Raw genomic sequence first — 12,822 nt, 5'->3', positions numbered from 1 at the left:
AGGAAGTTTGTGGTGGCAGGGGTGGGGTGGGGTTGTAGAGCCTGAATGGAGGGGAGGGGTCTCCATGCACATTCCCAGGCAAGGAGGAGGCCTGGAGAGGAGAAAGAGGTGCTGCGTATTTGGGGGTGTTTCGGGGTTGGTGGGGGAGGAGAGGGGAAAGATTCGATTTCCTTGCACCTGAATCTGCAAGCAGCTGGCGGGGGGAGGAGAGAGGCAAAGGATTCCCTTTGCAAAGTCTCCCTGCTCCCATTTCCCCTCTTAGGATCTGTGTAGTTCGCCTCCCCAGTGGATCTCGTTTCTTCGGGAAGCACTGCTGTGCAGCCCAGTCTCATGCATGTTTACTCAGAAGTAAGTCCTGCCCTGTCCGTCCTATCTAATAGCGCTCTCGTTTATATCTGCATTCGCCCCCTCCCTCCGCTCCTTTGCTAAAGCCCCCTTGGGGTGGAAAGATAGCAGCGGGGAGGAAGGCTTTGGGGCAGTAGAAGGAGCCCCCTATATGGGGGGGGGGGCTTGGTGAGCTGCTTTTGCAGCCCCAGAGCTGGAGTAGGTCCAGTCGTGGCCGACTCTGGAGTTGCGGCGCTCATCTCGCTTTGTTGGCCGAGGGAGCGGCGTACAGCTTCCAGGTCATGTGGCCAGCATGCCTAAGCTGCTTCTGGCGATCCAGAACAGCTCACGGAAACGCCGTTTACCTTCCCGCCGGAGCGGTACCTATTTATCTACTTGCACTTTGACGTGCTTTCGAACTGCTAGGTTGGCAGGAGCAGGGACCGAGCTCACCCCATCGCGGGGATTCGAACCGCTGACCTTCTGATCGGCAAGTCCTAGGCTCTGTGGTTTAACCCACAGCAGCTGAGGAGCAGACAAAATGCTAAAGGAAGTCGGCCTTAGATAGAGTTTGGAAGGGGACCCCCAAATGTCATCTAGTCCAACCCCGGCAATGCAGGAATCTCAGCTAAAGCATCCAGGACTGACTGCCCTCCAGCCTCTGCTTAGAAACATCCGAGGAAAGGAGGAGAGTCCACTGCCTCCAGGGGGAGACGGTTCCACTGTTGATCAGCTCTTATTGTCAGGAAGTTCTTCCTGGTGTTATCTGCAATCTCCTTCATTGTAACTCAATAGGAGTATAGCATCTAGATCAAGGGAAGTAATAGTGCCACTGTATTCTGCTCCGGTCAGACCTCACCTGGAGTACTGTGTCCAGTTCTGGGCACCACAGTTCAAGAAGGACACTGGCAAACTGGAACGTGTCCAGAGGAGGGCAACCAAAATGGTCAAAGGCCTGGAAACGATGCCTTATGAGGAACGGCTAAGGGAGCTGGGCATGTTTAGCCTGGAGAAGAGGAGGTTAAGGGGTGATATGATATATAAAAGGATGTCACATAGAGGAGGGAGAAAGGTTGTTTTCTGCTGCCCCAGAGAAGCGGACACGGAGCAATGGATCCAAACTACAAGAAAGAAGATTCCACCTAAACATGAGGAAGAACTTCCTGACAGTAAGAGCTGTTTGACAGTGGAATTTGCTGCCAAGGAGTGTGGTGGAGTCTCCTTCTTTGGAGGTCTTTAAGCAGAGGCTTGACAACCATATGTCAGGAGTGCTCTGATGGTGTTTCCTGCTTGGCAGGGGGTTGGACTCGATGGCCCTTGTGGTCTCTTCCAACTCTATGATTCTATGATTCTATGAACTTGATGCCTTTGGTTTGAGTTCTACTCTCCAGAGCAGAGCAGAAACAAGCACGCACCCTCCTCCACGTGACAGCCTTTAAAATATTTGACAATGGATATCCCATCTCTCTGTCTCCTCTTCTCTGGACTAAACATACTCAAGTCCTTCAACCGTTCCTCATAAGGCTTGGTTTCCAGACCCTCGATCATCTTGTGAGATTCCTTAGCAAGAAAGAGGCTGCTATTGCAAAGTGTCAAAGGGAACCAAAATGTAGGTTTTTGGGGAGGGGGGAAGTCCCCCAGCTCCCCTTTCAAAACTCGTAGATAAGGGACTGTAGTTTCCTTGGAACAAAGGAAAGAGTCTTCCTGAGGTTGCTCATGTTGAGGGGGAAGGCAACTAGGCAGGAGTCCCTGATTCAGGAGGGAAGGGGCAAACAGGAGGGAAGGGGCAAATTTTGGATTTCCTGGAGCCTGAAAAAACACCTTGTCACTCTCCCTCCCGCTAGGCAAGGAAAATGGGTGCATGGATGGCGGTACAGTGGTGCCCCGCAAGACGAATGCCTCGCAAGACGGAAAACCCGCTAGACGAAAGGGTTTTCCGTTTTGGAGGTGCTTCGTAAAACGAATTTGCTATGGGCTTGCTTTGCAAGACGAAAATGTCTTGTGAGTTCCTGCGGGCTTTTCCCCCCTCCCCCCTTTTCCCCAAGCCCCTAAGCCGCTTAACAGCTGATCGCTAAGCCGCTTAACAGCTGATCGCTAAGCCGCTTATCAGCTGATCTAAGCCGCTAATAGCCTTTTAGCAGCTAATCCGCTAATCCCTTAAGCCTTTAATAGCCGCTAATAGCCGCTAAACCGCTAATAGCGCTAATCCGCTAATGGGCTTGCTTTGTAAGACGAAAAAAACCGCAAGACAAAGAGACTCGCGGAACGGATTCTTTTCATCTTGCGAGGCACCACTGTATTTGAAATTGATTGGGATCTTAAGGGCACTTTTGAAAGCCTCATGGCAAAAGACCGGAGGGATTAAATAAATGCCCACTCCCCGGTTTTGTACTTGGGAGGAAGAAATACATTACCCCCCCAGCTGATTTTGATGCTGTCTCCAAAAAGAGGCTTCTCTAGACATCCTCTGGGAAGATTGTTGGGGCAGATGAAAGCCGGCGTGGGTGGGCATGGGGGAGGAATCTGGCCCCTCTTGCAGGACTGGCGCAGCACAGGGTTTCTGAATGTCTTTCTCCTCTGTTGCTGCCAGCCTCACTCCTGCCCAGCCTCCTTGCTTGCCTTGAAAACATTCAGGTTGGCAGGAGGGCCTTGTAAACAAGATGTACACACATAGGTACATTCCTTAGAGGAAGGCCTGGGGCGCCATAGTTCGTCAGCATGCCTCCATCCCCAAAACTACAATCCCCTAAAAACTGAAGCAACTTTTAATATCATGATGTTCATGACATCCTTCCTGTTCCCTGTCTTTCCCCTGCAGGCCCAGGAATGGTCCTCTTGAGAGCTGCTCCCTGCTTTGAAGTGCATCGCGGCAACACCTGAGAGAGTCCCAGGAGTGTCCCAGTTTACGCCTCCATCCCCTCTGTCTTCTACAGGCAGCGCAATGGCCTCAGAGGCACCGTTTGGACCGCCTCGTCTTAGGGGTGGGATGCAAAGAGGTGCCAGGCAGCTCCCTCAGGTAGGGTAAGAGTATCGGGTGTGGGGAGGAGAGGGGAGAAGAGGAAGAGAGGGGGACAAACCAGCCTCCCTCTGTGTTGCGTGGGGAATTTTTGTTATTACAGTTGTACCTCGGGTTACAGACGCTTCAGGTTACAGACTCTGCTAACCCAGAAATAGTACCTCGGGTTAAGAACTTTGCTTCAGGATGAGAACAGAAATCGCGTGACGGCGCGGCAACAGTGGGAGGCCCCATTAGCTAAAGTGGTACCTCAGGTTAAGAACAGTTTCAGGTTAAGAACGGACCTCCAGAACGAATTAAGTTCTTAACCCAAGGAACCACTGCATTTATGTTAGTTGATTTATCTTGCCCAGGGCAATCCAAAGAGGCTTACGACCAACCAACGAAACAGACAGGGATGAAGGGGATCTAAGAGAAGTTATCTCCCCTTCTTCTTCTTCTTCTTCTTCTTCTTCTTCTTCTTCCAGGCCCTTTTGACCTTTGAGGAGGTGGCTGTGTTTTTCACGGAGGAGGAGTGGGCTCTGCTGGATCCTGGCCAAAGAGCTCTGCACAAGGAAGTCATGGAGGAGAATTATGAGATGGTGGCCTCTCTAGGTAAGGATGCATTTTTATCCCTCTTGGCTGCTAGATGTGGAAGGTGTCAACCAGCTCTTTGTGCCATTTATTCATTCAGAGTAGGAATAATTTAAGAATAGCCTGCGTGGATTCCCCTTTTTGCAGACGTACTCCACAATATTTGCAGCTTTGCTCTCTGAAGCATCATCCATATATTTGCACACACACACCTACCTTTGTGGCAGTGGGGACCACAAGGCCCTCTCCTGTTCATGTTGCATGTCTTTATAGGATCTGGATATGGTAATAGATATGTCGTAGATATGGATTGATTTGAAACGGCCAGGTGATTTGTGGCCAAAAGTAGCTAATATTATCGCTTTCCTTGGCAGAATCAGACCTCAGTTCCTGTTGGGAAGAAAGACAAGATCCATTTCTCCAGGTCCCTAAAGAAGGGGAGATACCAGAAGGTAGGTGCTTAGCTGCATTTTGGGGTCCTTTTTTTCCTCTGGAAAGAGAGAGCGCAGAAGCCTGTTGCCTTTATGACCTGCTTCTGGGCTTCCTGTCAGCATCTAGTTGGCTCCTATAGGACTCTGGGACTAAATAGATCCGGGGGAGGCAGCCCATGGGACTCCGCCCCCCCGCCCCAGTTACCGCTGTCCCCAGGCCATGACCCATGACCACCTCTGCTTCACATCCTCCTTGAGTCCTTTTTTCCTGCCTGGGTTGTGTTTCTTGCTTGCCTGGGTGAAGGAAAGAGAAGGGTGTGTGTAGAAACTGCTCCTATCCAAAGCTTGCATTTACATTCGTTGTTACACCCAGTTCTGCCTCTGGTCCCACAGAGTGCGAGCACCCGGCCCCCAGGCTGTAAAAAGCTGCCCTCACAGCGTCCAACAGGGTTTTCTTCTAAAGAACAGAGATGGCATCCAGGCTGAGGTTTAAATTTAAAATAGCCTCCACGTTGCCTCTGAGGTTAATGTACAGTGAGATCCTGGGTCGATGTGCCCTTCTTCTATCGCTCAGACGGAGTGTTAAGATCTTGCCTTCCCCTTATTTTGGGAGGGGAGCCATGGCAGTAGTAGGGCTTGGCATGCCTGGGTATTTTGCACTCGGAATTAACTGGCCGCTTTGAAAACGTTTCCCAAACCAGACTTCATTGCTTGGGTGGAAGGAGACAATCCAGCTGGATGGTGCTCTGAGAAAGGGAAGAGATTAACTTAGTTTTGATCCCCCAACTTTATGCTTTGCCACACCATTTTATGGAAGATTTCGAGGTTTTATGACTTCAAACTGATCCCTTTTCGACATAATCGCCCAGAACTATCGGACCTGAATACTTCTTGTCATTAAAATAATCATTTCCAATCAAAACAATTACAGTGGTGCCTCGCAAGACGAAATTAATTCGTTCTGAGAGTCTCTTCGTCTAGCGGTTTTTTCGTCTTGCGAAGCAACCCTATTAGCGGATTAGCGCTATTAGCGCTATTAGCGGTTTAGCGGCTATTAGCGGCTATTAAAGGCTTAAGGGATTAGCGGATTAGCTGCTAAAAGGCTATTAGCGGTTTAGCGGCTTAGAAAAAGGGGATGAGCGAAAAAAAATCTCAAGACTCGCAAGACATTTTCGTCTTGCGAAGCAAGCCCATAGGGAAATTCGTCCTGCGAAGCGCATTGAAAAACGGAAAACCCTTTCGTCTAGCGGGTTTTCCGTCTTGCGAGGCATTCGTCTTGCGGGGCACCACTGTATTTGACATGGCATTTTACCCCCACCAACTTCTTCTAAAATGCTCCACACAAGCGTACATGTGAACAAAAACGTCAAAAAACCACATGTGGCCATAACTCAAAAACTTGACCTGATTGAGCAAAACAAATGTGATTTTTGGATTCAGCGCATCAGATTCGTCCTAAATCAACTGAAAAAACGCAGACAACAAATTTGTTGTTGACCAGTGAAGTGCTTGTGTGAGGTGGAGTAGGAAGGGACTTGTGATGTTGTCTTGAGAAGTTAACTTCAGATTCAGTGTGGGGAGATAAGTGGGGGACGTGCTTGAAAATGGTAGACGAGGCAGAGAACTGGGCTCGATTTTCATTGAGAGTGTCTGCTTCTACCTTGCAATTTGAATAACATTTTCTTTTTCTTCCACCCCCAAAACAGGTAATGGGCAGAGGAGAGAGAATTATGAGGAGCCATCAGGAAATGTGGAGCATAAAGTAGGGAAAGAGACATTTGTAAATCAACTGTCACGCCAAAATCATATAGGCAGAAACGTGTCAAATAATGGGAAAAGGAAGTCTTCCACTACTCAGGACATTGGTGTCCATGTAACCCTGAACTCACAGGAGGAATGCACAGGAAGGAGCAGTGTGGAGTGTGAAAAGAGTCAGAGTGGAAGCATTAGTTTACATCAAGGAACCCAAAGGGGGGAGAAAGCGTTTCAATGCACGGAATGCGGAAAGAGCTTAAGCAGTGCTGGTAACCTTATTAAGCATAAAAAAACCCACAGAGGGGAGAAACCATTCAAATGCATGGAGTGTGGAAAGAGCTTCAGCCAGAGCGGAAACCTTATTGCCCACCAAAGAATCCACACTGGGGAAAAACCATTTAAATGTATGTTGTGTGGAAAGTGCTTCAGTCTCAATCACCATCTTACTTTACATCAAAGAACCCACACTGGGGAGAAACCGCATAAATGCATGGAGTGTGGAAAGAGCTTCTGTACAAGCAGTTTGCTTATCGCACATCAAAGAACCCATACCGGGGAGAAACCATTTAAATGTATGATGTGTGGAAAGAGTTTCAGTCTCAATCACCATCTTACAATACACCAAAGAGTGCACACTGGGGAGAATCTGCATAAATGCATGGAATGTGGAAAGAGCTACAGTTATAAGAGTGCACTTACTTTACATCAAAGAACCCACACTGGGGAGAAACCATTTAAGTGTATGGAGTGTGGAAACAGCTTCAGACAAAGAAGAAGCCTTACTGCACATCAAGGAACCCACACTGGAGAGAAACCCTATGAATGCATGGAGTGTGGAAAGAGCTTCAGTTGTAGGAGTGCAATTACTGTGCATCAAAGAGCCCACACCGGGGAGAAACCATTTAAATGTATGGAGTGTGGAAAGAGCTTCAGTCGGAATGGAAGCCTTACTACACATCAAAGAACCCACACTGGGGAGAAGCCGTTTGAATGCATGGAGTGTGGAAAGAGCTTCAACCGTAGGACTGCACTAACGGTACATCAAAGAGAGCACACTGGAGAGAAACCATATGAATGCATGGAATGTGGAAAGAGCTGCAGTTGTAGGAGTGAACTAACTTTACACCAAAGAACCCACACGAGGGAGAAACCGTATGAATGCATGGAGTGTGGAAAGAGTTTCAGTTGTGCGAGTGCACTTACATTTCATCACAGAACCCACACTGGGGAGAGACCGTTTAACTGCATAGAGTGTGGAAAGAGCTTCCGATATAGCGGAAGTCTTACTGTACATCAAAGAGCCCACACTAGGGGAAACCATTAAAATGTAGAGAGTGTGGAAAGCGCTTCAGTGGGAGTGAAGACCTGGCTGAATCTGAGAACTCACACGGGAGAAAGCCTCTAAGTGATTAGAATATAAAGAACAGCAGGAAATGCAACAAACTTGCTTAACACAGAAGAATTTATAGAGGGAGAAACAAATCGAGATTCACTGAGTGTAAACAGCACTTCACTAGAAACTGAAGTATTTATCACACATGGAAGAACCATAACAGGGAAGAAACTTGAGTGTAGAAACAAGCATCTTGTGGAACCTGAAAATGCATGATGATAGGTTTTGTTGCCTCTAAGAAAAATAAGAAATTCCTAGCACTGCTATGCTAATTGCCCACGATGGTCTCCCCATTCTGCCTAATGTCTTGGCCATCTGGCATATTATTATTAATGCAGTAAGTGGAGAAAGAAAGGAGGCAAAGTTTAGCCACTTGGTCAGAGGTGTGGGGAAAGGCATTGGTCTGCTGCTGCCACCCTTTCTTTAAGTGAAACTCTCATGTGTCGCAGGTTTCACCCATCAAGTATTCAGAGTCCCCAAGTGGCTTAGAGTGCCTAGTTGAGAAATGTGATATAACTGACTGTGACTTTTTATTTATTTATTGCATCAGTCTCTCCACATAAGGGAAAGAATCACAACCCAGTCCTTTCAGGGGGATGGTGGTGCCAGGCCTTAAAACCTGAGCTGCTTTATTTTGTAATCTGTTCAACCTGTTTTCTTGCTTTCCCCCTATCTTTTATTCTAAATAAAGTTTTGCGATCCGAACAGCTCTTCAGTTTGCCCTGTTGCTGAAGCTCTTTGGGATACCATCTGCTCAGATGCACATCAAATATCAACGTAAATGATGCTTAAAGCAGCTGTATGTGTGGCCTCCGTATTAGAACAGCGTGGCCCAAATCTTAAGAGCCCTCCCACCTACCTCCCAAAGCTGGGAAAGTTCTGACTTGGCTTTGGGAAGGAGGTAGGAGGACTCTAGGACCCTAACACAGCCTTCACACCTCCTTTTTGGAGCCCAGCACCTCTCCCCACTTTGGGAAGGTGGTGTGAGGGCTGGTGGGGTGTCAGATGTTGCTGAGGACTACAAAAAAACAAAAGAATTGAGTGCTGCTTGCACTCCTTATTTGGCAGAGGAAGGGGGGCAGGGAAGTGACCCAGGAGAGGGGACCTCTGATTTATGGGGTGTCATGACACCCACCAGTAGAAGATAGTAGTGCCTGGCGTGCTCTTGTCCATGGGGTCACGAAGAGTCAGACACAACTAAATGACTAAACATCAACACCACAAGGTTGGAGTCAGGGCAGGTGGAGGAAAAAGGGACGGTCCAGGCAAGGGATGGGTGAGTGGTTTCCCCAAAAGTCCTTAACATACTTTCTGTGCAAAAAATGGCACTCAGACTTTTTGATAAAGGTAAAGGGACCCCTGACCATTAGATCCAGTCGTGGCCGAATCTGGGGTTGCGGCGCTCATCTCGCTTTATTGGCCGCGGGAGCCGGCGTACTGCGGTCATGTGGCCAGCAGGACTAAGCCGCTTCTGGTGAACCAGAGCAGCGCACGGAAACGCCGTTTACCTTCCCGCCGGAGCGGTACCTATTTATCTACTTGCACTTTGACGTTCTTTCAAACTGAGGTGCTCACAAATGGACAATCTTTAGGCACAAAACGTGCCTGGCGCCCTGCTAATTTAAAACCCTGGTCAGAGTGCTCACTTTACTTTACATCAGATAACCCACGCTGGGGACAAACAAAATTAAAAAATTCCTTCCAGTAGCACCTTAGAGACCAACTAAGTTTGCATGCACACGAAAGCTCATACCAATAACAAACTTAGTTGGTCTCTAAGGTGCTACTGGAAGGAATTTTTTTTTTATTTTGTTTCAACTACGGCAGACCAACACGGCTAACTACCTGTAACTAGAACTATGGGGAGAAACAGTTTAAATGCATGGAGTGTGGAAAGAGCTTCAGGTGGAGAGGTAACCTTGCTATGCTTCACAAAACTGACAGCCGGGGTAAACCATTTGAATGTATGTAAGTCACCTATGAGTTTCAGTGCAGGTAATGCACAAATCCAGTAATGAATAATAAGCAATAATTGATAAAGGCTAATTGGCCAATTAAGCAAAAACACAAGTCATAAAAAAGCAGGAACAAATGTTATTAGCTTATAAAAAATGAGCCCCAAACACCACAAACTGAATCTGTACAGAATTAAAAATTCTGTTTTTTCTTTTTCTTTTTTGGAGTAATTTTTATTAGAATTTGAAAAGGGCATGAGAAGGAATAAAGGGGGAAAGGGAAGAGAAACGGAGAAAATAATGAGAGAGTCAAAGAGATTAGAAAGGGAAAGGAAAGACAGAGAATAAAGAACTTGCGATTCTTCGTCTGTCAGCTGTATATAAACATTATTCAACTCATCCACTCCAATGTAACGCCCAACTAAACTACTTTCGATAAACCAACATTATCAAGATTCTTATTTTTGTTTTTGGAGACGGGGACATTTTTTAAATGCACTTTAACGCACACTGTGAGCACAGCCTCTCCCACAAGCTGCTTCAGCTGAGATTCCTGCATTTCAGGGGGTTGGACTAGATGACCCTCCAGGTCCCTTCCAACTCTTAAGATTCTATGATGCCCCACAAGGTGGTTAAGTTAGTTTCTCGTTTCCTACATAGGTGGCTGATGCTCTTTCCCTTTTCCCCAGAGTCTGTCAGCTGCTAGAAAAGGTAGCGATCCAGGGTTTGTGAGATTTGAGCAAGGTCTGTGATGAATAAAGCCAAGGCTACATTTGACAAAGGACCACCTCCATGTTTTCCAACCCCGAAGCGTCGAGGGGGGTTTGGTCAAGGAGTTGTTGGGCCACGGATTTGTGTCGTATCGTCACTGCCAGAGACTTGTATGGTGTGACGGATTGTGGTTACATGGGCAACCATTGTGTTCCCTCTTTGTGCTGAGGGGATTCAAGGAGGTTCCCTCAAACCTCGGTCATCATGGAGGTTATTGGCTCAGTTTCCCTCAGAAACAAAAAAAAGGGGGATGAGGAGCCTGGAGGGGAATCCTGGAGAGTTTCCAGAGATGCTTCTGTGGAGAAAAGGTGGGACAGGCAGGGATCAATATATGATCAATCTGGAGCCTCCCTCCATCTGAGGAGTTTCCCGCTCTTTTTCCTGAAGGTGGCAAAATGTCTGGGACAAAAACAACGGTTTCTGTGAGGAAAGCCCCCTCTCCATGCCTCTCCTCGAGGCCTGAAAGCTCCGGAAAGCATTGCGGACACAAGATACCCTTGCCTAGGGGGCTGCAGTCAGATGAACAGCTAAATACGAATCCCCTCAGGAGTTTCAGTTATGTGAGGATTCGAAGGCTTCCGGCCCCCTCCAAGAATAATTTATAATAATAATAATGAAATATACTCAGAGTCGCAAAGTGATTTCATGCTCTTTATTCAGCTCATAGTGGTGAGGAGGAATGAAAGAAAGTCCCCTCAAAGTATCTGCTTTATATACATTATTTACACAATGGGCTGCACATGATTGGCTAATTCTGGAATTCTACTGTAAGCCAATCAGGTTGTGGATTCACTTATATCTGGAGCATGATTGGGTGGTTCCTGCTAACCAATCAGACTGATGCATTGTTCTAGGACCAATCAGACTGATGCATTCTGAATCCTATTGTTCTAGGACCAATCAGACTGCTGCGATTTGGATCCTATTCAACTCAGTACATAACAAATAATAATTTATTATTGATACCCAGCCCATCTGGCTGGGTCCCCCCAGGTACTCTGGGCGGCTTCCAACAAAACCAAAATACAATAACCTATTAAACATTAAAAGCTTCCCTAAAGAAGGCTGCCTTCAGATGTCTTCTAGAAGTCTGGTAGTTGTTTATCTCTTTGACATCTGGTGGGAGGGCGTTCCACAGGGCGGGTGCCACCACCGAGAAGGCCCTCTGCCTGGTTCCCTGTAACCTGGCCTCTCGCAGTGAGGGAACCGCTAGAAGGCCCTCTGGGCTGGACCTCAGTGTCCAGGCAGAACGATGGGGGTGGAGACACTCCTTCAGGTATACTGGACTGAGGCCGTTTAGGGCTTTAAAGGTCAGCACCAACACTTTGAATTGTGCTCGGAAACGTACTGGGAGCCAATGCAGATCTTTCAAGACCGGTGTGTGTCGGCGGCTGCTCCCAGTCACCAGGGAAGGCCCTTGCAATGGACATTTGTGGGAACGCTTACAAGGGCATTTGGCTTCCTTAATAGCTACAGTCGAAATTAAACCTCGGTTGACATGGAGGTTATTTTGTCAGTTTCTCTCACAAACAAACAAACAAACAAACACGAATTGGGCGACGAATCTGGTCGGGAATCCTGGAGAGCAGGATTGGACCACATGAGGCCCCTTCCAACTATGATTCTGTGCGTGCATAATAGATGTGATTTCTGCTGAAATATACTCAGAGTCGCAAAGTGATTTCACGCTCTTTATTCAGCTCATAGTGGTGAGGAGGAATGAATGAAAGTCCCTTCAAAGTATCTGCTTTATATACTGTACATTATTTACACAATGGGCTGCACATGATTGGCTAATTCTGGAATTCTACTGTAAGCCAATCAGGTTGTGGATTCACTTATATCTGGAGCATGATTGGGTGATTCCTGCCAACCAATCAGACTGTTCAGCATTGTTCTAGGACCAATCAGACTGCTGCATTCTGAATCCTATTATTCTAGGACCAATCAGACTGCTGCAATTTGGATCCTATTGTTCTAGGACCAATCAGACTGCTGCAGTTTGGATCCTATTGTTCTAGGACCAATCAGACTGCTGCAATTTGGATCCTATTGTTCTAGGACCAATCAGACTGCTGCAATTTGGATCCTATTGTTCTAGGACCAATCAGACTGCTGCAATTTGGATCCTATTCAACTCAGTACATAACATCTGCGTTGCAGGGGGGTTGGACTAGATGACCCTTGAGATCTGCTCCCCCCACCCCCAATCCTTGGGGCGCAGGATTTGCGGATTCATCCCCTCTTGTGTCTTGACACGAGGCATCTTTCAAGAAAGTGGATTCCTTTCCCAGTTCACTTCAGGGGGCTCGACCTCTGGGGGCTTCACGTCGAGCCCCAAGTGCGTTTCTGCAGCCGCGTTGGACCCCTTAGCGTGGAGGGGTGGGGGGTGGCAGCGGGCAGCGGGCAGAGGGAGAGTGCTGGGGGGCTGGCTTCTGTATGCAAGACCCTGGAGAGAAGGGGAGCCCCTCTGCCGCGTCCCCAGCTGCGAAGTCCTCTTGCGGCTGCTCTCCGGGCATTTGCAAAGGGATCCCGGGGGTGGGCGGGGGGCGATGGGGAGGGAGGCCTTCTATGTGTGGGTCCGCGGCGAGGAAGGGGTTAAAG

At 47.8% G+C, this 12,822-nt stretch overlaps 1 protein-coding gene and 1 long non-coding RNA gene across 3 annotated transcripts in view; both read left to right on the top strand.

The window, feature by feature from the left end:
* LOC310671161 overlaps positions 1–8,201 on the top strand; it is a 38,528-nt gene extending 30,327 nt beyond the window's left edge. Inside the window, exon 2 of the long non-coding RNA XR_014507845.1 lies at positions 7,530–8,201. This is a non-coding gene — a long non-coding RNA (uncharacterized lncRNA). The remainder of the gene's footprint in view (positions 1–7,529) is intronic.
* LOC310670443 (uncharacterized protein) lies at positions 4–8,201 on the top strand. Of its 2 annotated transcripts, none has more exons than XM_083425814.1 (5): positions 4–348; positions 3,143–3,340; positions 3,808–3,934; positions 4,288–4,365; positions 6,051–8,201. In XM_083425814.1, exons 2-5 carry the CDS (start codon positions 3,266–3,268, stop codon positions 7,421–7,423), a joined length of 1,653 nt encoding a protein of 550 aa, XP_083281940.1. In that variant the 5' UTR covers positions 4–348; positions 3,143–3,265; the 3' UTR covers positions 7,424–8,201. The 2 variants fall into 2 exon arrangements, with proteins under 2 accessions (XP_083281940.1, XP_083281941.1); XM_083425815.1 differs by having other exon boundaries at positions 82–348; positions 3,143–3,420; positions 3,732–3,934.
* Positions 8,202–12,822: the final 4,621 nt, after the last annotated feature.

This window comes from Podarcis tiliguerta (genome assembly GCF_965153285.1).
Source record: "Podarcis tiliguerta genome assembly, chromosome: 2".
NCBI classification, from domain to species: Eukaryota; Metazoa; Chordata; class Lepidosauria; order Squamata; family Lacertidae; genus Podarcis; species Podarcis tiliguerta.
The sequence above is the reverse complement of the archived record's forward strand: the minus strand, read 5'-3'. Positions and strand labels throughout refer to the sequence as shown.

Excerpts from the sequence above, each read along its gene's own strand:
- LOC310670443 (XM_083425814.1), top strand. The coding sequence starts at position 3,266 with ATGGCCTCAGAGGCACCGTTTGGACCGCCTCGTCTTAGGGGTGGGATG. Across the intron at positions 3,935-4,287 it reads TGAGATGGTGGCCTCTCTAG|AATCAGACCTCAGTTCCTGT; the intron begins GTAAGGATGCAT and ends TTTCCTTGGCAG. Across the intron at positions 4,366-6,050 it reads AGAAGGGGAGATACCAGAAG|GTAATGGGCAGAGGAGAGAG; the intron begins GTAGGTGCTTAG and ends CCCCCAAAACAG.